The 24,279-nt window shown below is 41.5% G+C and overlaps 1 protein-coding gene across 1 annotated transcript; it reads left to right on the top strand.

The window, feature by feature from the left end:
* On the top strand, window positions 1–23,112 carry LOC104070656 (melanopsin-like). Its single transcript, XM_009577329.1, has 9 exons — window positions 1–138; window positions 2,491–2,624; window positions 4,154–4,357; window positions 4,763–4,934; window positions 6,731–6,886; window positions 8,008–8,115; window positions 13,747–13,921; window positions 18,056–18,205; window positions 22,723–23,112. The coding sequence occupies exons 1-9, from the start codon at window positions 5–7 to the stop codon at window positions 23,110–23,112; spliced, it is 1,623 nt and encodes a 540-aa protein (XP_009575624.1). The 5' UTR covers window positions 1–4.
* Window positions 23,113–24,279: the final 1,167 nt, after the last annotated feature.

Below are 24,279 nucleotides of genomic sequence, written 5' to 3' on the forward strand. Positions count from 1 at the left end.
GAACATGGGAACCCAGCCACACGGTGTGACCAAGACAGAGATCCCCGACCATGTTCTTTACATTGTAGGAACGTGTGTGCTCATTATTGGCTCCATTGGCATCATCGGAAACTTCCTAGTGCTCTACGCGTTTTACAGGTACAAAAATTCCTTTTACGGTTAATCTCACTGGCCTTGAGGTTCACATGTGCCTGCGTGCAGATGTTCTGCATTGGCTTCCTCTTGGATTAAATCTCCAAGCAAAGGCTGATGGCACCAAATGGGGGAGGCAACACACCCCCACCACCCTCCACATCACTGATAACCTCAGTGTAAATTCTTCACGTTTTAAGGAACTAAAGAAAATTAAAAAACAAATACTGTGTTCTATTAACAATTCTCCTGAAAAGTTTAAAGAAGAGTTTAAGGCTTTTAATGGTAGAAAAGAGCAGGCTTCTTCACTCACCCTGTAGAATTTGCAGAAATACTTGACAAAAACTGACGCTCTAAAAACAGATGTCCTGGAAGGACCAAGAAAGCAATGCGCTACGTGAGATGAGCTCATGCCATCAGTGTATTCCCTGCTTCAGGCAGATCATAGGATTTCTGTCAGATTGTGTGTTCTCTTGGCTCCTGGCAGTGTAATAGACAGCCAAAGCTACCGCAGCCAGAGTGTGAAAAAATCTCACGGAAAAAATAAATAGCCACCTTCTGTCCCACACTGTGATGCTGGATTTCAAAACCTTCCTCGCTCACTGCTTGCTGTCATCAAGCATGTTGATGCAGAAGGCGCTTACAATGCTAGAAACACCGGTGGGGTTATGAACCAAGTGTTGGTTACCTATTCTTAAATGTTTAAGACAAATAAATTAGTTTAGTTATTTTGAATAACTGGCTTTTAATACGAGGTAGAGGAGAAATTGAATTCCCTGCAATTGTAGATACCTTCATGATTTTTGAAATACAGCACAAGCTCTCCATCCTTCTTGAAATTTGTTTGGTTTAGCTGGTATAATAAAAGCATTACATTGTCAAAGTAGGAAAATCTCCATAGGCAGACAAGCACCTGTGAAGGTGTGAACTCTGCACCCCCTCTCGCTCAGTTGTTGCAGGCAGTTATGAGACCCAAAATTTTGTTAGAATTGCAGAAGCATTGAGATGGCTTTCTCAATTTCTTTTTCGGTATTTTTTTATCAGCATGAGGAAAGAAATTCATGTTAGCTGCAAATACTGATATTTTAAAGCACATCGGAGAAGTCTCAGTTGTTCAACTTTCTACACTGAAGGAGGCATTTGGGGGAGAAGAAACAATTATTTCAAACTATTGAGAATTACTGCATGCAGGTTCCAAGAACAAAGCTATTTATAAAATCCTGCTTCCTCCCTATGTCTCTCAGAGTGTGCCAAGTCACTTCTTCTTGTGTGTACCTGACACTGTGAAAAGTCCCAAATTCAAACTCTAGGTATCAAAGCTCTTTACTTCGCCATGCAACCAATACAGTGGTTCACGCTGAGGGACTCCTAGTTCAGAGCTACACCTTCTCAGGATATCCCTCAAAAGTGCCAGTTTTAAGGTAGATTTGGGTGAGCTGAACTCACAAATTAATTTAACTTTCATAGTGGGGCATAATATTTGATCAGAGCAACAAGGGCATATTCAACCAAATAACCCCAAGTAAAAGTGAGAGGTTCTTTATCACGTTACCAGTAGCTTTATTCCTCTTAGCCAGAGCCAAGGGTAATCTTGAATACCAGCTGAAACTTTCCTAGGAGGTTGTGACTCCAGATATCCCTAAGAAGTGAGACTACGGTTGGACTCGATGATCTCAGAGGTCTTTTCCAACCTTAATGATTCTATGAATAACGATTCTATGATACGTGAGGTGGTGAGATGTGGGGAAAAAACCTGGAAGTGATGTTTGTTTTCTTTGGATAAACTTTGCTCGCAGACTGGCTGCTTTCAAGCTCCTTGTTGCAGTGTTTAATGTTGCCTGTTCATCTGCAGCTGAGTGTTTTTGTTATCTCTTATGAGATGTGTGTGAACAGAAGTATTTTTTTCAAATCTCTGTGCATGCTCTGCTTGTGCCATAGCACTTTGCAAAGGGTCATTGAGTTAGTGGTAATCTGGCGACTTTTCAGGTCAGCAGCTTTTAAAAAAGCAGGTCCTTTGGCTCTGTAACCTGCTTCAGATCCTGGTCTTGTGCAGTGCAGGACACGCTCAGTGTTACTGCTCTTATAGGGAACTGTTCTTCTCCTGAACAAATCCATATTTTTCAAGACAGCTGGAATTCTCCTCAGTTTGAAGAGGAAACATTCCATTTTACCCCTCTTGCTATTTTCAGTCATCATTTTGAAATGTAGTTGCAGTAATTGACTGATGATTAGCAACTGATTGACTGTAAGTAACCACCGACTCCGATCTGGATATATTTGTTTATGCTAGTAAGCAAAGTTATAAATTTAACTGTTCACTTTGTCTATTTAAAATCGCGTATTTCTCATGTTTTTAAGCAACAAGAAGCTGAGGACACCCCAAAACTACTTTATAATGAATTTGGCTATAAGCGACTTCCTGATGTCGGCTTCTCAGGCACCCATGTGCTTTGTCAACAGCTTGCACAGAGAGTGGATACTTGGAGATATAGGTACTTTTCAACACTAATTCATACCTCACCAGCTCTACACTGTCTGCAGCCTATTTTAGCCATAACAATCCTAGCTTGTGCTGTGGAGACAGCAGCACAAGACTCTTGAGCGACAACGCAGGTTCTTGACATCATCAGTCAGTGTGATGGCACGTGTTTTGTGTTATACGTTTGATTCTTTCATCTTACTTATTTTGGAAAGAAAGGAGTCAACATCAACATGTAATCATTTTACCCTTTAGCTTGTAAGGGCAGATGCTATGGTTGAAGTCGGGTATAAAAGTTTTGTGAAGAAGTAAATATTTTTTTTCTGTATTAGTTTAAGAAGGAGTTAATATTTTTATTTAGAAATGTACGTTGATATCCATTAGGAATGGATATCTAGGAATCTCACATTTATTTAAGACAATTAAATAATGATAGTCAGTTGAGGACTCTCTGCAAATGTAAGCTCCTTTCTTTCCAATTGCAAGAAAGAAAAGGTGACGCATGCTCAAATTATAGCTGAAATGTGAGTATAGCAAGTTCCTCAGAAGGCTCGATGCTCTGCTTGGTACTGCTCATCACGTCATTGGGTGAAAATTTGCACCAAGTGGTGGTCAGGTATTGGTGGAGCAAGCCCAGAGACCATGTATTATTTAGCAGCACAGAAAGGGCTCCTCTTCAGTTTGAGGATGTTTTTAGTCTTGCTCATCTCCTTAGATAAAATCAGTGTAGATTATCATGCTGCCACAAATGAAGCAATTGATTTGGGTTGAGTGGGATTTGGTCCTTAATTGCAGGTTACTTACAGAGATTTTGGAAGAAGTCTGCTTTAAGGTTGAATCTGGTATTTTGATTGCCTCCCATTCCCGGTGGGCTGTTGTCTATAACCACGTGGGGTGATGCAAGATCTCAAAAAATGAATGATCATTTGACACAGGGTTCTGAATCAAATTAGGGACAGTGTAACTCTACAAGTTTTCATCTGCTAGCGCAATGCCTGAATGCAAAGAGGCGAAAAAAACCTGTTTCATGTAAAAACTGTCAGTTTTTTTAAAAAGTGCTGCTATTAAATATAGGAGCTGGAGCTATGTTTTACAGCTGGTCTTTTAGCCATCAAATTGAAACAACTTCTACATTTTTAAGCCACATAAACCAAAGTCATTTTTTGAAACATCCATCTGTCATTAGCAGACAGATGTCTGCTGCAGCCTGTTAAGATCAATATATTGGGCAACAGTCCAGGAAAATGTAAATTTAATTAGATTGGATTTTCTTTGAGGCAGTTTTCCATTGACAAAAGGTTCCCAGTTGCAGCCCACAGTGGAGAGTAGAACTTGTTAAATACATACGTTTGTATTTTATTAATATTTGTGGTTTTTCTAATAAACTTGATAATTATGAAACTGTGAGGCTAAGAAAATTCTTCTAATGGGAGGGAAGTCCTGAGCCAGGAAAAAATGGGAGGTTTATCGTGTCAGGCTCTGAGAGAAAACATGCATCTGTTTTAAGAAAATCCCTGACATCATTGCCATTTTCTGCTTCAGGCTGTGACTTGTACGCTTTCTGTGGGGCACTCTTCGGAATAACCTCAATGATGACTTTATTAGCTATTTCTCTTGACCGCTACCTTGTGATCACTAAGCCCCTGCGATCCATACAGTGGACTTCAAAGAAACGCACCATGCAGATCATCGCTGTCGTGTGGCTGTACTCGCTGGGATGGAGCGTGGCTCCGCTCATCGGGTGGAGTATGTTGTCTGCTCTCTATCTCTTCTAGCGCTCCCTATGTGGTCTGTTTTAGCCTTGCTCGGGGTATGAAAAAATGAGATTTTTGGTAGGTTCTCTGGTGGATGCCTAGCTACCACCTGATGGTTTGCTGTCGTACCGTGTATCTGAGCCTATTGCAGTGGAGATACCCTCCTCCCCCCTACCCCCAGGCAGAACAGATTCAAGCAGGACAAACTGCAGATGGAGTATTAGGTGTATCTCCGAGTCTGGCAGTCAGGACCTCCTCTCCACATACAGTACGGCATGCATAGCTCTTGAAGACTACGTATACAGTACGGGGTTTATTTTAATTGCTCAGTTCTTGGATCAGCAACTACACAAGCTTTGGGTGTATGTGTAAATAACGTATTCCATGTATTTCATAGGTTCCTATGTGCCTGAGGGCTTGATGATATCCTGTACATGGGACTATGTAACCTACTCCCCTGCAAACAGAAGTTACACCATGATTTTATGTTGCTGCGTGTTTTTTATTCCCCTGATAATAATATTCCATTGCTATTTATTTATGTTCCTGGCCATAAGACGTACTGGCAGGTAAGCAATGTAGCTGAAATAAGTAAATGTCCCTTTTCTTGTATTAGAAGATTTTCTCAATTTCTTTAGCTGCAAAAAAATCTGAATCAAAAATTAATCTGAATTGAAATTGGAAATAAAGTGGCAGATCATTAACAGCTGTCACTGGAGAAATATTTTTGCCAATGTAAAAACTGGAATGGATGTATGTATTTTGGAGTCGGGAAAGAAGTCTCTGGTGATTCTAATCTTAGCCCAGAGTGTGGTAATTAATAGTATATCAGATAATTTGATAGTTTGGATTATTTGTATTTCAGATTTGCATTACAAGGAACATAGTCCCTGTGCATTCCAGCACAGTTTTCAGCCCCAAGGGATGATAAATAGCATGTAGCAATGGGGCATCATCTGCCTTTGAGCTGCTCTGTAGACATAACAGTCCTCATATTCTTTGACAGTTTTATTTAAAGCAGGCATCCCAGAAAACCTTGTGGTTCTCTCAAGCATCACAACTGCACGCACAAAATCTGGCTACGCTTGTTAAGACACTTCTTTTTTTTCCAAATTCTTGGTCTATATTTGAAATAAAAAATCAGCAGGATGTTAGATCTGTAAAGTAACTTCATTCTGTCAGTTATTTTTCTCCTAATGAGCACATGACTTATCTTTGGTCTGATCCAACACCAGCTGAAGTTGTGAGTCCTTCCCGCTGCTCGCAGTGTCATCAGCTCTGATGGCTTTTCTCCATGCCTATCTGCTGGCACTTGTTGAAGTCATTTGGCTTCACAAGGGTAAATTCTGTTTTTACAAGCATGTTTAGCTGTATGCCTAAATTGAAGTTCTTACTGAGCTCTATTTTTGGCCTTGGTCTTGGTTTTTACTATGCTTTGTGTATGCATATTTGATACCAAGCAAAGGAGCAAAGAACGCATCCTTAAAACAATGGTGTCCTGTACATCCATGAAGCACAGTGGCCCCAAGATTTTTCTATGCCTTTTGCTCACTAATACAGTAAACTCACTTTATGGGCATGTTCGTAGTGCACCAGAAAACAGTTTGTTACCCTGCTGGCTGGTAATTACTGTCTTCAGCCTGAAATACATCTTCATTTAACAACACTGATATGTAAAAATTGTCATTTCTATGCTAAACTATATAAAATGCTAAGCCATATAAAATCATTTTTTTAATAAAGTGTGAGGTGTTTGTCTGATGTGAGAAGATAAATTCATGGGACATTTTTTGGCAAAAATATTAGGACTGCCTGTCGTACTCCCCCCTGAAATACTCTTCTCCAGTGAATAAATCTGCAGGGAAGTAAAAACGTCCCCGTAAGCATTTGGGGTCAGGTTCCTCAGAGTAGTCAGGGTATTCCAGAACATGTTACCTTGTGAATACCTTGGAATTTCTGCAAGCTGTTCTCTCTTGAAAAGGAAAAGCCATCAGATTTGATTTTGCATCCAGCTGTGCCTTTGCTTGCTCCACCTCTGAGAGCAATGAAGGGCAAGGGATACCAATTACTTCACCCTCCCAACCTGAAACCTTCCTTGTGTCAGGATGCAGAGATGGCAATCCCATCCTGTAGTCCCAGGGGTTCTTCTGGCTCAGTCCCACAGGCAGTCGAAGCTCAGACAAGACGCCTGGGACCATTTTACTACACTAATTTCTTCCTAGATTTTTAAATATCAGAGGACAAAAGAATAGTTAGAGCAGGGAAAGATGAAATCTGCTTCATTTTGCATATTGCTGAGAACGCATTAGAGATGTTGCACCTCGCTTTTTCACCTTCCTGACGTATTTTTTCCCCCCCCTCACAGAGATGTTCAAAAGCTAGGGTCCTGCAGCCGGAAATCCTACCTCTCTCAGTCCATGAAGAATGAATGGAAACTGGCAAAAATTGCTTTTGTGGTCATCATTGTGTTTGTCTTGTCCTGGTCTCCATACGCTTGTGTCACCTTGATTGCCTGGGCAGGGTAAGTGGAAATGTAATCCAGAGAGCATGGATTAGTATGATTAGTACTGTCACCCACAAGAAACAAATCTCCCTTTGGAAGGGGTTTTAAATAGTTATTACGTTAGAGCTGATATTGCTTTCTTCACTATGTCCTGTGGATAAAGCCAGGAAAGGGGTTGTCTATGTATTTTAAAACTATTATGACTTTTTATCTACATTTTTGGTACACATTGTTTCCTCTCCTCCATGGTACTTTCTTTGAATGAATTGGAGGAGTTACCTCTTTTCTCTCCTAATACTTGTTCTCTCAAGAGGTTCCCACCATACATTGCTGCCTCGGACAGAGGGCAGAAAAGAGGTTAAATTCTCAGATCTTCACCCCTGAGCTCCCATCTTCCTCCAACTGCTCTCTGCTCCAAAGGGATCTGTTGTCTTGTCAGTGCATGTTCTTGATTTCAAGGTCAGGTTGGACAGGGCTTTGAGAAACCTCATCTAGTGAAAGATGTCCCTGCCCATGGCAGGGAGTTGGACTAGGTGATCTTTAAAGGTCCCTTCTCACCCCAATTATTCTGTGATTCTATGATATTGATTGTGATTATCCTGCTCCGACACTGATCACATGTGACTGACTGTGGGAGCTTAAAGTCAAGAGGAAAATATTGGTTTCAAACCACTTCTAGTCCTCTCTTCCTTCTGCAGTGTTTGCAACTGAGTCATTGACACCCATTACTGTGCAGCACGGATGTTGCTGCTGAAAGATTTTTAGGTTTGATTCTGGTTTCTTTTTTATCACCATTCCCTTTTCCCAGATGGTCACAATGGGGTTGTTTGGTTTTTGAGGTTTTTTTTTGCTTAGTGCAGAAACAGGTGAGGTGATTCTTTGTGTTCCTGGTCATCCTCAAATAGATAACTAATTACTTGCATGTCTTTCATCTTCTCCAAATGAATGAAACCAAGTACACATTGTCAAATGCAAGCCTTTCATCTGAGCAAAGAATGCATTTGAATGAATTAATGTTTCAGGGGTATTTATTATCAAGAGATGACAGCACAAAAACAGTCAAAGAGAGTAATGTGTTTTAGTAATTTAGTATTAATCCATGGCATCGCTGTGTGTGTAATGTTTTTGCTTTGTTTTAGTCGAGGCAACACCCTAACACCATATTCCAAATCTGTGCCAGCAGTTATTGCCAAAGCTTCTGCAGTCTACAACCCCATCATATATGCAATAATTCACCCGAGATACAGGTACAGTAAACATATAGGTATGTGTATAACTGTACATGCAAATGCGTTTTTTACAATGAACGAACTACCCCCATTCCCTCAGCCTCGCCCCACGCGATGCGCGCTCCCGCCCTGACCACCCCATGATGGGATCCAGGTGGTCAGACCCTGCACCGCGTCCATCTGGTACAAGGCAGCCCAAACTGCACGTGGAGCTCCAGACGTGGCCTCAGGGGTGGCCAACAGAGGGGAACAGTCCCTCCCTTCACCTTACTTCCCCCTCACAACCCTGCTCTGTCCTGTGGAGCTGCACAACACCCTGACTGACGGGAGGAGGAGGTGATGCTCAGGGTCATCTTTTGCCGTCAAAGAGCAGTCTCCGGATAATAGGTCTCAACCAGTGAGGCTCAAAAATCACATCATCACCAATTTAAGAAGCTATATATACATATGTTTGAGGTTTGGTTTTCTGAATCACTTAGGTTATTGTCTTTACACCAACATCAGTACTAATGTAAACACGTTGCTGGTCTTTGGGAGAAGCTCTGTGAGAAGGAAACAGCATTTTATAGATGTTCTGTGCAAAGTGATATGTTCTGTGCAAGTGATGTTCTGTGCAAACACTTCAATGTTTTTTTTGCAGATGTGAAATATTTCTGAACCCATGCCTTCATAAGCAAATTATTCTACATTTTCATTCTACTTATTATTACAGGTATCAATTACTGTACACTTCGAAACAGAAAACTGTGCCAACCAGCACAATTTCACTAACAGATACTCACACACTATCCAGTCTCGATAAGCTGCATGGTTAGCCAATTTTTCTTGCCTTTTTATTTCCTTCTCAATTCCCTCACAGCAGTGAATGAGTTTCTGAGCTGAAAGGTATGAATTCTGCTTTTTATCTGGGCCCTCTGACTGCAGTAAGGTAAGGGATAGAGAGTACAAAGATAACTTGTTCCCACAGAGTAGATGATTAAAAAGGTAACAATGCGTTCTAAAAAAAGATTTCTATACTGTCACTCTGATGGGAAACCTACAAGATTAGGTGAATAGAATGATAATTTAATATACCATAAAAGACACTTCTCTGAAGAATCGGAAACCTTTCCCTTCGCAGAAGAAGTTCCATTATAATCTCCTTTAATAACTTCTTTAGAGCATCCCAGTTGGTCTCCAGAGACCAGCTCAGCCTTCCCCAACTATTAGGGAAAGCATGAGAAGGAACTATCTTGCATTTCAGAAAGGTCACCTGCACTTTGAGCTAGCTCGGACCTGGAGGCTTACATAGTATGGACACATCAAAAATGATTGTATCTTCAGTCGCGTGGTCCTAAAAGGAGATACAAAGTACTTTAGCAAGAGAATAAGCTGGCATGGTGTTCTGCTGAATGGTTTCAAACAAGGACAAAGTTACCCTGCACTTCCCAGACACTATGCAAGCTAAAACTTCTTTTTTGAAACCATCATTTTATTTAGAAATGTCTTCCCAGCTTCAGCTGAGAAACGTGTTCAAGTACTGGCAAAGTCAGTCACTTCTGTTAAAACTTCTACAATACTTGGTTTCCAAAAGTCCAGGAAAAGTAGTTTTTGGGGGGTTTGTTTTGGGGATTTGTTTGTTTGTTTGTTTAATGTAAGGAAAGGAATACAACTCCATTGTGTTCTTAGCCTTATTTCCAGGATCAGATGAGCTCCTAAATTTTTTTTTCACCTTTATGACTCACAGCAGTGTACACAGAAGCAGCTATACCTCACATAGAAGATAGAGCTCAGAGCTTGCAATTTCCTCCCGTAGCTGTACGTACTGTGGGTTTGAAACATTAGCAGTGAAAAATACTTTATTATATAAAAGGAGAAATTCTTGTAACAGAACTGTTATTCAGCATATCTCTAGATTTTTCTGCAAGTCTTTCACAGCGTATCTACCACAAAGGGATGCTGTGTCAAAAGTTCGGACGAAACATGGGGATGCCGTGGTGATAAATGTGATAAATGTATAAATGCCACTAGATGGCAGAATTAGTTGCTGGCATGAGGTTTGTGTCACCCATGAGGAAAAGCTGCTAGGTTATATTGCCTGAAAACTAGGATTTGGGAGCTGGAAAGAGAGTTCATTCTTTTGAATGTCTGATGAGTGAAGGTGTGGTTGTAAGAACAGTTAAAGCTTCTCAGAAGGCTGGTGGAAATATACCCAGCAATGGTGAAAAGATATATTTTGTTTGAAAATGTCTGCGATTGTAACTAACACTGTTTTGCATCCTCAAAAAAACTGGGTCCATCTTAGTTTTTGAAGGTGGTAGAGGATTTTAGTTCATAACAAGAGAATGACTACTCTCCGATGGCTTGCAGAAGTTCAATGAGAAGATTTGCATGGCTGGCTGACACATTATGAACCTGGTATTTTTTTTCTGACCCAAAGCTATTGTGTCCATGATTCCTTATATTATTTTTGCAAGGTCAAGAGAGTGTTTTCAAAGTAGATACTATGTAGTGAACGGCTTCAATTAGCATTTTTCCTACCAGCATTGGCTTTTCCAATGGCAGTAAGACTGTATTAAGAAAAAGGCTTGAGTCCACAACAGGATTTCAGAGACTCTCTTAAAATGTGGGGGTTTTGTTCCTGCTTCTTAATTTGTATTTGTAGAGATATCAACAAGAGAAGTGTTTATGCAGTTGTTCTGAAGACATTTTATGGACTTGGTAGTCATCCAGTCAGGAAAAGAAATAATGTTGGGTGCCTTGTGATGAATCAAGCATGCAGTTTTAAAACTGAAAAAGCAGCTACAGTACGCCAACAAGTCAGCTGGTGAAAATATGTTGGCAGGACCAATTTTGCTCGAAGAGTGAATAATGAATATTATTTATTAAAGATCAGTGTTCCTGGATAATTTCCATATCTTCTAATAATTTACATTATGCCTTGAAAGTAATTTATCCAATGATGGATAAATGGGCCAATCTGTTGAGGCCCAAGCCTTAAGGATTTGGGGGGGGAAGAATTGCCATTTTGTATTGGAACTACTGAACTGGGTTAAATCTAAGTTCTTTTCCAAACCTTTCTAGAAAGAGGCACCTAGAAATCAGGATCTAAAGAGTTCGGATGCGGCTCAAACCAATGATGTAATGCTATCAAAACAAGTTGGTTTTTTGCACAGAGGATTGCTGTTCCTGCATCTTAACGCCCCAACAAATCAAACGAGACTTTTTGTGGGGTTTCCTTACCTTAAGCAATGAAAAAAGTTCATTACGATGAATGTAACTGAAAATGTAATAGTGACCTTTGTACTAGCATTTGGCTTTCAAGAACTGGTCTGAGAAGTAAATTGTTATATATCTCCCTGCCCATGACTCCCCACCAGTATGAAGGAGAAAAACGCTTCTCTCCCTGATAGGTATCCCTGGAAGTAACAAATGTAAATAAGGAAATTTATACAAAGTTTTCATTCATTAAATGCTGTTTTGTGGGGGAATAAAGTTTTCACTCCTTTAACAACCTGTACATGAGCATCCTGTAGACAGCATTGCTTGGCTGTTGTTAGAGTTATTGCAGAAACTTAGATTTTGGAATTTTTAGGTTTTATAATCATTCATTCATAACAAATGGGGAAATTCTACATCTCCATGTTTCCAAGTTGCTCCCAAGTGAAGCACAATTTTACAAAAATGGTTTGTTCAAAACTGCTCCAACATAAATAACTGAATAATTGCAAATTATTTTGATTTGCAATATTTTCTCAAGAAGCTGTTTGCAATTGCTACATATTTGACTTTGGGTAACTCTCTTATTTTAGAGGATTATAAAAATATCATCAAATAAGCACCTCAGGTTTATACCTACTTTGTATTTCACATGTACAGTATTAAAACTCCCTTCAAAATCCATACTTTTATCTCAGCCTATGTAATGTCCCTCGACAGTCCTCCCAAATATTAGTAAAATTGAAACTCTGGTCCCTCAAGACATCAAAAATGTTCTTATGTTCTTGAATTTCACCATCAGACATACATTTCCTGAACCTCCAGCGTGAGGAGGTCTCTGCATGAAATCCCACTTAATAAACAGATTGGAAGTTTTACACTAACTTGAAGTTATTGAATAGTTTACAGCCCCAGGTAGGCTGTGACAGACATCAAAAGCTACGTCTATGTCTGAGGGAAGTGGTTCAGCTTCTCAGCTGGGGAAAAAGGTTGGCAGCTGCTTTTTCAGCACGAGCCTGGGGTCTTCAACATGAAAATTAACTTGGCATTGGGGTCTTGGCATTTTCTTGTGTCCTGTAAACCCTTGCTGATTCTCAAAACTTTTTATTTTCTGCACAACATTAGCTCTTTTTTCTTACCCAGCACCATGTGGGCAGCCTCCTGCAGCTCCGTGGGGCTCTGCCAGCTCACTGGCAGGCATCTCAGCAGAATCAGGACTGATGGTGCAGGCAGAAAGAGTTCTTCAGTCCTCATCTCCACTGTAGGCAGAGAGCTGCTTGTTCAGTTGCCTTTGAAGTTAGAGAGGAAAGACATGCAGAAGTCTGGTATACTGAGAGTGGTGATGATGCCAAATATTGGGGTTTGGATGTGGTGGGTGTCTTTTTTTTATTTGTTTTTTGTTTGTTTGTTTGGATTGACAAACTAGTGATCTCATCTTGTGATCCCAGAACCAGGTCTCTGAGACTTTAACAAGTGTGATCTTTTCTGCGAATAGAAATGATGATTTAAAATGTACTAGTTATTAACCAAAACCTGGTAACTACAGAAGCAAAGATTTTACAATATACCTCCACTTGATTTGCATCTCAGTGTAAAGTCAATATACTAACATCCTCCACTGAACTGTAAGTCCTGCGTATCTGTTCTTTTCCATACGCCTTGTTGCTGCCTCGTTTCTTGACTTATTCATTTAGTTTTGTGCCAGTATTAGCTTCATCTGTTGGGCTGAGATAATGGACGGGGTGGCACTGGGGAGGTGTTATACCACATGCATCGCTCTGCCAGTCCTCGGCGGCAGCGAGGAGCAAGGCCAGCTGGCGTTGTGCAGGGGAGGCTCTTGGGCTCTTCTGCTCCATGTGGGGCTGGGGCTGGGGCTGGGGCCGGGAGGAATAGACTCGTACAACCATTACTGATATTATTATTTAATGAATTATGTAAGCTTTAAGTTCTTTGGAGTCTAGATCATCCTTCTCTGTGCTTGTATGGAGTGTTAATTCCTGATAGGAGTTTACAGGAGTTGCTGCGATACAAATAAACAATATCTGATTCTTCTGTCCCTCTTCCCCTTCCTTTTTTCCACTAGTCCTGTGCCTTTGCACAGAGAAGACCTTCACGCTAGCTAACCTGAAAGTTTTCTGGGTTAACCTTTTAATTAAAACAGAAGCAATCATGCTCTTCAAGATATTTTAAATTCTTACTACTTATCCATGCAGCTCTTCCATGTGTCTTTTGATTTGAGGCCCAGAAGCCACCTGCTATTTTCCTCTCAGTCTGTTGGGTAGTTTCCACTAGATATACCTTGCTGTTTCCATGTAGTCTTTAAGGCCTCCTCAATCAAAACAGAAGCCGTGCTGAGGTTATGGAAAGAGACAGTACCTTCACCACATGATTTTCAAAGCTGCATCATCAATGTGACATTTGTGGTTTTTTTCTTTTCCCGTTTTCCTTCAGAAAAACGATCCACAATGCTGTTCCCTGCTTGAGGTTCCTAATACGAATATCAAAGAACGACCTCCTGAGAGGCTCCATAAATGAATCATCGTTCAGGACCTCCCTCTCCAGCCATCAGTCTCTTGCTGGCAGGACCAAGAGCACCTGTGTTTCATCAGTTTCCACTGGAGAAGCTGTAAGTCTTTTATTGTTTCCATGAAGGAAAGTCAGTATAATGTTTCTCCAACTCCCAAAATTAGTGACTCTATAAATACGTATTCAAAATTAGAGAATGGAAAAGAGAGGGGGATAGCTAAATCTTTTGGGTCATATGAGATTATTTCTGCAAAGCCTTTCTGGGAGTTTCATGTATGATGATTTCTGATCAGAAAAAGCATCCAGGCCAGCATATCTGCATGACTCAGATGCTTACTGGGACCATGGATGTTTGGGTTAAGTCTTTAATGTGAATGAAAAAGAGCCATTGTCCGTCACTCCCCACGTTACCAACCCTTTGCTACACAATTCAGTATCTGGTGAGCTGTAGGACAGGAAAATCATCTCCATCCAAAGTTTTCTAACCTATGCAATAGCTGTTTTATTGTTTTAAAGGAAGCCCATCTTCTGTAGACAGGAAACTTTTTTATTTGTTTCCCTGGATTTTAACCGTGAGGAGTGGAAGATTCGCGGACCTGGAGCTAGGTGGGGTGTTTTGTAGCACCCCAAGTGTCAGTAAGGCTGGTGGTCTGGCTGAAGCGTAGCATGAAGAAGCAGTTGCCTATAGCATGGAGGCTTTTCCTAGGGAATAGTCACAGGTTAGAAACTCAGGATGTGTAACCTGTCGGTCTGGGTTGCGTTAGGGGGGAAAAAGGTGGAGTGAACCCTTTCTCTCCTTCCCAACCAAGCCAAATTAAAGAGAAACCAGGTCTCATAGCAGTAGGATTGAGGGAGTTAGAAATAAAAAGATCCCTTGGGGTTCTTCACAGCCCCTCTCGGCATGACCTCGCCTGCCTCTGTAAGTGACAAGAAGCTGGCCTTGCCCGCCGAGGTTCTGGGAAGGCAGCCCCCGGGAGGGATGGCAGCCGCAGCAGGGGCTGGGCTGGGGCTGCCCCTCCCGGGGACCTGCGCTGCTCCGCACCCAGCTTGGGCACAAGACACCTCCCAGAGCGAGGGCTGCAGACAGTAACCTTTCATGAAGGTACAAATCACCATGACGGGTTGAGTGACAAACTCTTGGCTCTCCCCTCGATCCAGGCGGCAGTGGTCTGAGCAAGGATGGGGTCAGTTATTTGCGTGCCGTAACCCGCAGGCTGCTGCTTTCAGGGTGCTGTCGCTGAGAGCCAGCCGTGGAGCTACTTTTCAGTGAAATCATAACTATGTCAAGTATTTTTGGGAAGGCTGGGGTCCTTGATTTGGAAATGAACCTAGGACCATCAGGAAAACCAGCACGAACAGTGCACCATTCTCGAACAAGATAATTTTGTATTGAATTTTCTGCCTGAGAATAAAAGTTGTTCCTTTCAGGTAACGGCACCAGGGAGGTTTCTGAACTCTTTCATGGCAGACAGAGAGTAAAGCAAACACACCTGAGCAAAAAATGCACTGCTCACTGGGAAACCAAGCAATCCCAGCCAATGCTAGCACTGTGCCCAGGGTGCTGACAAGAAATTCAGGCCTTCTGGCTGTGAAATCAACAAACAGAACAAAAAAAACACTTCTAGTGCCTGAGGGGAAGGCTCACTGCCTGAGCCCTAATGAAACAAAATCTGTCCCATTACTTTGCAAGTCCATGCTGCTGCCTCTCTTGCACATTAACCATTCAGCTGCATCAGGTAGACTTCCAGTTAAAATGACTAATTGCACATTACTGGGCAGCCTCAGCCGTACAGCTTGTGAACTTGTGAACTCTTTGGGGACAAGGTTCCTCTTCCACTTTGTGACTGTGTATCACGTACCCCAGCAGCATTCCCGGCTATCACCAAACAGCCTACAGGTTACTGTATTACAGACAAGTAATAACGATGATAATTAAAGACCATGAAATCACTTAAATGGGGTGTGTTTTGTCATTCAAAATTAGCAGGTGTTTAATTACTATTGCAATGGACAAGTTACCTCTCAGGAGAGACCTGGTCTAGAAGTGACAAGCTTTCTCTATAGTGTTTCATAAAATATGTCTTCCATAAAATTTCTTTTAAATTAAAATAATAAATAGAAGAGTGAAAGGCCTCTCTTAGCCTGGGCAAAGCCTTCTTTTAGCATACTGTTTTTCAGATTTGAGCCCAAGTGAGTTTGAAGTGTGTGATGGGACTCTTGTGGAGTGTGACACTACTGTACCACACCACACAGCACAGCACGAGGGATCCCCAAATTTGCTTGCCCAGGCTCTCACAGTCTTCAGGGCATGGGGAGCACTTTCATGCTTATCTGATTTGTGCTATATTAGGGCAAAAGACCTTAATTAGATAGAAAAAAATAGTGACTCACTTTGTGTGGGCTATGAAATTTAGCGTTTGTCTTTGCTCTTGAAGATATAAATAAATGCGTAAATATTTCTGTTGCAATGTAAATGAAAATGAAATAATCTATCCTGCTGATTTAATTCCATTCACAGACCACTGATTACACAATGATGCATGAGAGTATCAACTGTGATGATTTCATAAACTGTAAAATACCCAGATTATCCTTGCAATATGAGGTTAGTATATGCAACGTGCCAATATCCTATCATAAGAAAAAGAGTATATTTTGTTTGGGATTGCTTAACAGCTTGAACAAACAGAGCACCCACACATATCTGTATCCCCTTGAAATCATGGGGACTACTTGTCTGCTTACACTTGTGCTTCATTCACTGGTAGCACGTGTAGCGACATGGAAATGTGTTGACATAGTTTAAAACAGGGAGGATCCTCATTTACTTATTTCCAACCTTTTTTGCCCCTTTTACTTTTAAATTTTCCTTGACGTAAAGTTTATTCCTAAATTCTATCCCCATTAATCCTTTGTTTGATGTCAAATTAGTTAATTTCTGCTGGATCACCCATCCTGATCCAAGAAGCATTCTATTCTTCACTGTTGGTCACTACTTGGTTTTGGTTCAGTGGGGTTAGTAGGTTATTGCCTGTGTTTGGTTGGGGTTGCTGTTTAAAGAGACAGGATAATGCAGATAAGGGCTTCAACTTTTGGCACAACTTTGGCTTAGGAGTCTCAAATAAAACGCCTGCTGTTAGCTATGCGCAGCACCGTGTTGTGCAGAGTTGACACAGCCAAAGGTAATTGTTCTTGGGGCAACTGACAGCTCAGTGCAGCTGTACAGATTTTAGCTGAAACAGCAGCTGCTGAAATAAAAGCTAAGCTCAATGACTCTCACATGACAGCAGCACCAAGTGAAATTTTGGAATGCTCCAATAAAGTATTGATGGGCAGGAATGACACCAGCAACACTGTAAAAGTCGCAGCTGTTGCCACCAACACTTTCCTCTGTGTTAGTGTAGAGAGCCAACTCATATTCGTGAGTCACATAAAGCTGTATTTACAGCTTGATTCTACAAGGGAGGACAAATAAACAGGTGGCAATACATAGATGTATGAGCAAGGTGATGCAGTGGAATTATGCACTAGCTTCGCACTTGTGTGGAGCCCTATCCATCTATCTATCCATATCTAAAAGCTGACGATCTCATCATTGCTACTCAATCAAAAAGTCACCACAAAGTTAGGGATGATGGATGGCCTCTGCCCAAGCCTGTAAATGGAACGGCATGGTTGCAATGTCACGATTGTGCTCCATTACTGGCATGCTCTTGGAAAATTAGTGCAGAGCCCACCCGTTGCCTCCGATCCACTGATAACGGTTCAGAGAAGAAGCTAGCTCATGGGGCTTGAGAAGCCCTGGGTGTTCTGGCTATCCAGCTGGGATGTATACAAATGTGGTTTTGGACCTGTGCATGTCCATGGTTTTGTACCAGCTGATGGCCTCACAGAATGCCATAAGCCATATTAAACAAATTGGTTGTACTTGCTCCCATCTTTAGACTTCAGGTGTTATGCAGCTATAAGCAATGAGATAAAAAAGGGTGAAAAGCATCCCGGTGAAAAGAGATTAAATAGTTTTTCATTATTTCAAAGATTTTTTTGCTTCAGAAAAATAGTCCAGGGTAAGTGATAAGATGAAAAATCAAGCTTCTGCCCAGGGGAGTTTTGAGTGTGAGACCTGTGTTAGAACAGTTTTCTGTAAGCGTGCATGGTTTTTGCTAGAGTTTGAGAACTTTCAGAATTTGAGAAAGGATGTAACTGTGTGAAATCCTTCATTATTTGTGATTAGACCTGGAGCGATGTAGAGCTTGACCCTGTAGAGCCAGCTCATAAGAAACTGCAGCCTCGCCGAAGTCATTCTTTCTCAACAAGTGTGAGACAGGAGAAGAGAGACCTGCTCCCAAAGACCTGCAGCTGCGATGCAGCAACTGCAGAAAAGGTAAGGAAAAAAGTCTCTGCTGGGGACTCTCCATTTTACTGTTAATCTTGCTACAGTATGTCATCTCTGGAATAATAACTCAGCCTTTATACCGATCTCTTTAATCTGTAGGCTTTATTTATACTGATTCGGATGTCCCCTTCAGCCTTGCTGTTATTTCTTTTTCTGTGACTAATAAGAATGTCAATAATGCCTTATTAACTTTTTTCAATGATATGTTGCCTATTTTTGGAAAGCCAGCATCAACTCATAGCTCTAAAGCTACATTAAAGCACAGTCAGTAGCATCAAATGTAAGAAGTTGACTTCTTTGCCTCTTTGCATGTTTATCTATCCCAGCTCTGGTTCCTCCCATCCTGACCCTCATGTCTACATAGTGGCAGCCTCCTTTTTTTACAAAGTCAGGGCTGCAAAACAGAGTTTGTCATGACAGAAGCCACCCTTTTTCCTCTTTTCAGTGTATGTTAAAATGTTTTATTTTTGTTGAGGGGGAAGACAAGAAAGAAACTCCCATCTCTCCCTAAGGGTGGGAGAGTCTGGCAGCTGCCACCCTTCCCTCTCTGAAAGAGGAGACGGTGAGTACTCAGCGCATCTTCTCTGGATGCATCACACTCATTGCCCAAACCGCTGAGGTTGGGTGTCATGCGGTTGAGGAGCACCCCTTTCCCTGAGGAACTGCTGAGGATGGGAGCAGTAGGTCACCCGTGAGTCAGCTTCTGCCAGAACTGTATCACCAGTTTCAAAACAAGTATTTGTATGGGTGGCACAATGTCAAGCATATATCAGTGCTGCATTTTCAAGAAAAGAAAGGACTTACAATCCCCTGTGGGTTGCTGGACTGAGTAGCACCCACTTCTTGATGGAGGCACCCTTTCATGGGGTTACTCTAGTGTGTGTAACCAAACACCTGCACCTTGGGCAGCTACAGCATCTGCTTCTGTCCCCTGTGCTCCCTTACAGCTCCGAGGCTAATTGTCTAGACACAGCGTAGTTTAAAGCGAAGCTGTTCTGGAAATTTCCAGCCATCCGATGACCCAGTTCCTGCATGCGTCTGCCCTGTCTTCTTTCATGCGTCTCCCTAAGATGAAGTCCTGAAAATGTTGGTCTTTTTCTGTAACTGTTGTGAATAGTATTGGTGGAAAAACAATTGCTTCAAATGTGGGGGCAGGCAACATGGGCTCAAATCTACTACCCACCTCCGCTGCCCTCCGTCAGTAGCCCAGTGTGTCCAAGGTTGTAGGCCAGTGGCAAAGACAAGAGATTGTCTCCAGGTGCTGGAGGACCACCAGCTTTTGGTCTCACAAGGAAGTAGAAGGAAAACAAATCTGAGGTGGTTGCATAAAAGTGTTCAGGAATACAATAAATATTTCTGTATTCTGCAATTTAGTAAGTGTGTAGCCCACAAAAAGGCTCAGACACTATACTTTGTCTTTGAAAGACATCTGTTGGATTATTTTGATAAATAACCTTTAAACAGAGTACCTTCATGCTGAGGCTTTCAGTGGTGTTCACTGAGATGTGTGGAGTTTATTTACATTGAATGTAAAGCCTCATTTGCTTTTCTCAATATTTTCAGCAAAGATTCCTGTGTGGTGTGAAGCTCCTTTGTGTGTTAGCTAAATGTATCAGAATACATATTTATTTGTCAAGCTCAATTAGAGTGTTTCACTATAAGGCCACCCATTTATCCTTAAAAAAACCCCAACCAACCCTAAAGAAACCCCACTGCATTTTTAGATATTTATTTTAAGGTTTGAATAGCATTACTGGATTGTCTATAACTGAATTCCAGTTATGGCACTTCCAAAAATGCTCACTTATGGAAATAAAAGTGTGAATTTGGTGAAGGGTCACCTAACTTTTTGATTTAACAAAATATGAATATTTTTAGGAAAAGAATCTTACACTTCCTTCGCTTTCTTTAAGAAGGCCACCTCAACAACATCTAAAAAATTTATGTACCTCTAAATTCTTTTCACTGACTGAGATCAGGTCTCCTTAATGCACAGTTGCAGATGGGTTGTCAAAAAAGAAAAGTCATCCCTCAAGTGAAAGTAAAAAAGCCAATCGGCGTCCTGGGCTTGGTGCTTTCCAGAGCATAAAGCCACACGGGACTGTTTTCTGTGCTGCCACAAAGGTACGATCCAGCCCCATGACTTTTTGCAGTTAGTTAGGATGGTAACAGACTTGATGTAGACTGACACCTGGAAACCTGGCGTGGCAGTGAAGAGGCCTTTTTGGAAGCATTAAAATGCAGGCATGAGTTATGAGGATAAGATAGGTTTGCATACTTGATTTCAAAGGAGAGTTGCCAAGTGTGCTCTGTGCATCCAGGTTTTGTGTCAAGGGAATGACCCGGTGTGAAAACTATTAAAAAAACTTGGAAGTGGTGTCCTGCCCACTAAGCCATATCCGAAAGAAACCCGTCCTTTGGCTGTGGTGAAAACAGCACTTAGAATCATAGAATCATAGAATCATTAAGGTTGGAAAAGACCTCTAAGATCATCAAGTCCAACCGTTAACCCAACACCACCATGCCCACTAAACCATGTCCCTAAGCGCCTCATCTACACGTCTTTTAAATACTTCCAGGGATGGTGACTCCACCACTTCCCTGGGCAGCCTGGTCCAAGGCCTGACCACTCTTTCAGTAAAGAAGTTTTTCCTGATGTCCAGTCTAAACCTCCCTTGGCGCACTTGAAGCAGGGAGGAGTGGCTTTAGGTTTTTTTCATTCTATTGTTATCCTTGGATTGGAAGAACAGACTTTTCTTCTCTGTCAGGTTGATTTAAACCACTTTTTTTTAGCACATTGTGCTTCCCTCCACTTGGGTAGGTACAGCGGCTGGAGAAATCGTTACCAGTAGGGATTGGTAAATGGTTCCTGCTTGTGGAGCCGCATTACATTGCGCTGCAGTATATACCAGTACCTAATTTTAAACCCAGACTGACAGAGAGACAGGGAGGGGGGAGAGAGAGACCAAAAATTCTGGGGTTGTTCTTTTTTAAAAAAAAAACCAACAAGATTTGTGTGAAAAAGAAATGTGTTTGGTTTTCCGACTGTAAAATCAGACTAGGCCTATGCTATGCAATAACATATTCTGCCAAACTACTTGCTAAGACTGAGGAGATGACCCCTAAATCTTAAAAAAACAAACCCCAAAACAACAACAACAAAAAAAACCAAAAACCCTTCCCTTTTTGATTTAAGGAACCGTTTAGTTTGTCAGTATAAAAGCAGTATCACAGGCCATGGACTAGGTGGAGACAAAGGGGGTCAAGACTACAGCCTCTGCTGGGCTGTCATCATGCTAGAAGCTGATCTAACATTTTTAAAAGATGTTTCAGCACCAAACTCCTATAAATCCATGGGAATTAAATGCCTGAATGCTTTAAGAAGACTAAAGTTGAATTAATAGGGTTTATGACTGGAACAGGAATATCTGCAATAGAGGAAAATTTTACAAAACTATTATGGGAAGCTCAAGCTACGGGGAGACTCAGTGTAGCTAATTAATACACTTTACAATCATATTAAGAGAAATAGAACTATAACTCTGAAAGATGCTTTATAACAATTTGAGTAAAGCTTCGTTGTACTCTGAATTCCATTAGGCTTCATGGGAATACACATAATAATGAAGTAAAAACGGCATGTTACTTTAAATGTTGGTTTTCCCCAGGAAGGAGGGACTTCTAACTTCTCTCTATATCTGGCACAGTGATTTTATAACCTTAACTGTCATTTTCTAAACCAAGCCAAAATCGATCACTCATGCCTTCTGTTGCCAACGTGTTTAAATATTAACTAACACTTTCAAAGCTTACTTAGTTTACTCTGGTTTTGCATACTGTGCACGAAGAGTTATGGAAAGGTCACAGGGAAGTTGCCATCAGGGCCAAATTAGAAATTAGAGTTCTCTCAAAATAGGCAGATGGGAAACAGTTAGCAAAGCAAAATCACAGTCACTGTTTTCCCTTCTTTGTTAGTGGAAGTACTGTCTGACGTATGAATGCAAAGCCACCAACTGCCCCAAGGCAGTACCAGGAGCCATTTGGGGACACCATGATAGAGATTGTCACAAGGATGGTGAAACTTTAGGCAAATAAAGAATACAGTGCACTTGAGTCTTATCTGAGATCTCTTCCATGAGAGAGAGAGAGAGAGAGAGAGAGAGAGAGAGAAGTACAATTATCCAGTACCTTGCGATGTGTCAAAAATGGAGAAACTTTTTTTAAAACATAAAGTAAGTCAGATATAGGAATGAGCTTTTCTTCTTTTTTTTTCTTTTTGGTCTCTGCTGATATTTGAGCATGTCATCTTTTGCTTCATTTAACATCCTGCCTTCCAAGCTGTAGATGTTAGCACATCAAGATTTTCCCTCCTTCTAGTCAATGATTCAAGTGTTTAGAAAATATGACTGGTGACTCAAATATCGACTAGTGGTAATGAGTTTCAAATACTGGTTTCCATAGCCATATGCTGTATGACAACACTAAAGCTTATGTCACCGCTCTAGGTTTCACTCTCCTCCAGCTGTTTGGAGAAGGTGCTTGGGCGGTCAGTCCTATGCAGTCCCCCGGCAACACTCGTGACCAGCTCCCTAAGAGCAGCTTCTCTGCCTGTTGGTTTGAATAGCAGCAGTGTCAGCAGAGGAGAAGACCCAGACACTTCACAGATGGCAACTCAAGAAAGTCAAGTTAATGGAGTCCTGGGCTCTATCATTAGCAATACAGTCCCTCGCATCATCATCATTCCTACCTCAGAGACCAACCTATTTCGAGAGGAGCTGGAAGAGGAAGAGACTGAATTATTCCACTTTCATGACAAAAAGGGCAATCTGCTGGACTTGGAAGGGCTTAGCTCATCCACAGAGTTCCTTGAAGCTGTTGAGAAATTTCTATCGTAAGTTTGTCGAAAGAAAACTTTCCGGTAATTATTTTCTTGGCATCTTCTCCGCTTAATTATACCAAATAACCGAAGCCTTGTAGGTTAGATCATCAGACTTTTTGTATGTTTATATGGTAGTCACTAGGCAGCCTTCAGATTTATCTTTGTCCAGACCAGCTCAGGCATGGAAACAGGCTTTCTTTCAGATTGTGCTGCAGGAAATGAGCAGTGGAAGATCTGGCAGCACCATCGAGTGGCATCGGTCGAGTCGGCCGTCTGCGTCGTGGGGCCCTGATTTGTAACCACAGATGGAGGTGCCAGCAGAAGGAAAAATGACTGAGCGAGAGCAGGGGCAGCTGCTGAATATTCCTGCTACCTGCGGATGAAACAGCGTTCCTGTTTCGGCATCTCTCTTCTGGACGGTGATGGGAAGCGCCACGAGACCACAACTTCCAGCAGCCCCAGCGGTAACGCAGACGGCTAGATGATCTGAAATATCTTTTAATCAAATTATTTCCAGCGTTGTTTTTTGTTTGGGTTTTTTTTTTTAAACAGGCAGCTTGCTAAACATAAATAAACAAACTGATGGTGTAACTGGGAAGTGACTGCTTGCTTTTAAAGTTTAGTGCTAGAAGTCTGGATTTTACCTCAGCATTAGCATGATCACCTGAATGTCGAAATGCAAGGTGCTATATGCTAAAACATACACTATTACTTGTAGAAGCATTTAGAGCATCTTCAGAGTTACAATCTTGATTAAATATGTATGGATCCTAATAAGTCTGTGATTAAAAGGGTGAATGGTCACAGCTGGCTTGACAAGTCACTGATAAAAATAAAGCCTTGGCTGCTATGTATCACTTGTCTCTTCAGAGGAGGTTCTTCTCCTCTCCTCCTCTGAAATGACCCAGCAGATGTCTTCTCCTACAGGTCACTTACCAGAGGCCTTCAGAGCATCATCTTGGGGAGAAAACTCCACAGTACTGTGGTGTTTGGTACAGGATCTGCAGTCACATCATTATCTGTGGTTACTGATCGTGCTTATTTTGTCTGTGCTTCACATTATGGCTCATGGTCACAAGACCCTCCTAGCATTTTATTCCTAAATGCATTCTTCCTTTTGTTACTCATTTTCCCTTTTTATAACATGTTCTGCACATCCTCCCTTTCAGTCTCTGACTTTCAA

This window comes from Fulmarus glacialis, unplaced genomic scaffold (genome assembly GCF_000690835.1).
Source record: "Fulmarus glacialis isolate BGI_N327 unplaced genomic scaffold, ASM69083v1 scaffold3525, whole genome shotgun sequence".
In the NCBI taxonomy this organism is placed as follows: domain Eukaryota; kingdom Metazoa; phylum Chordata; class Aves; order Procellariiformes; family Procellariidae; genus Fulmarus; species Fulmarus glacialis.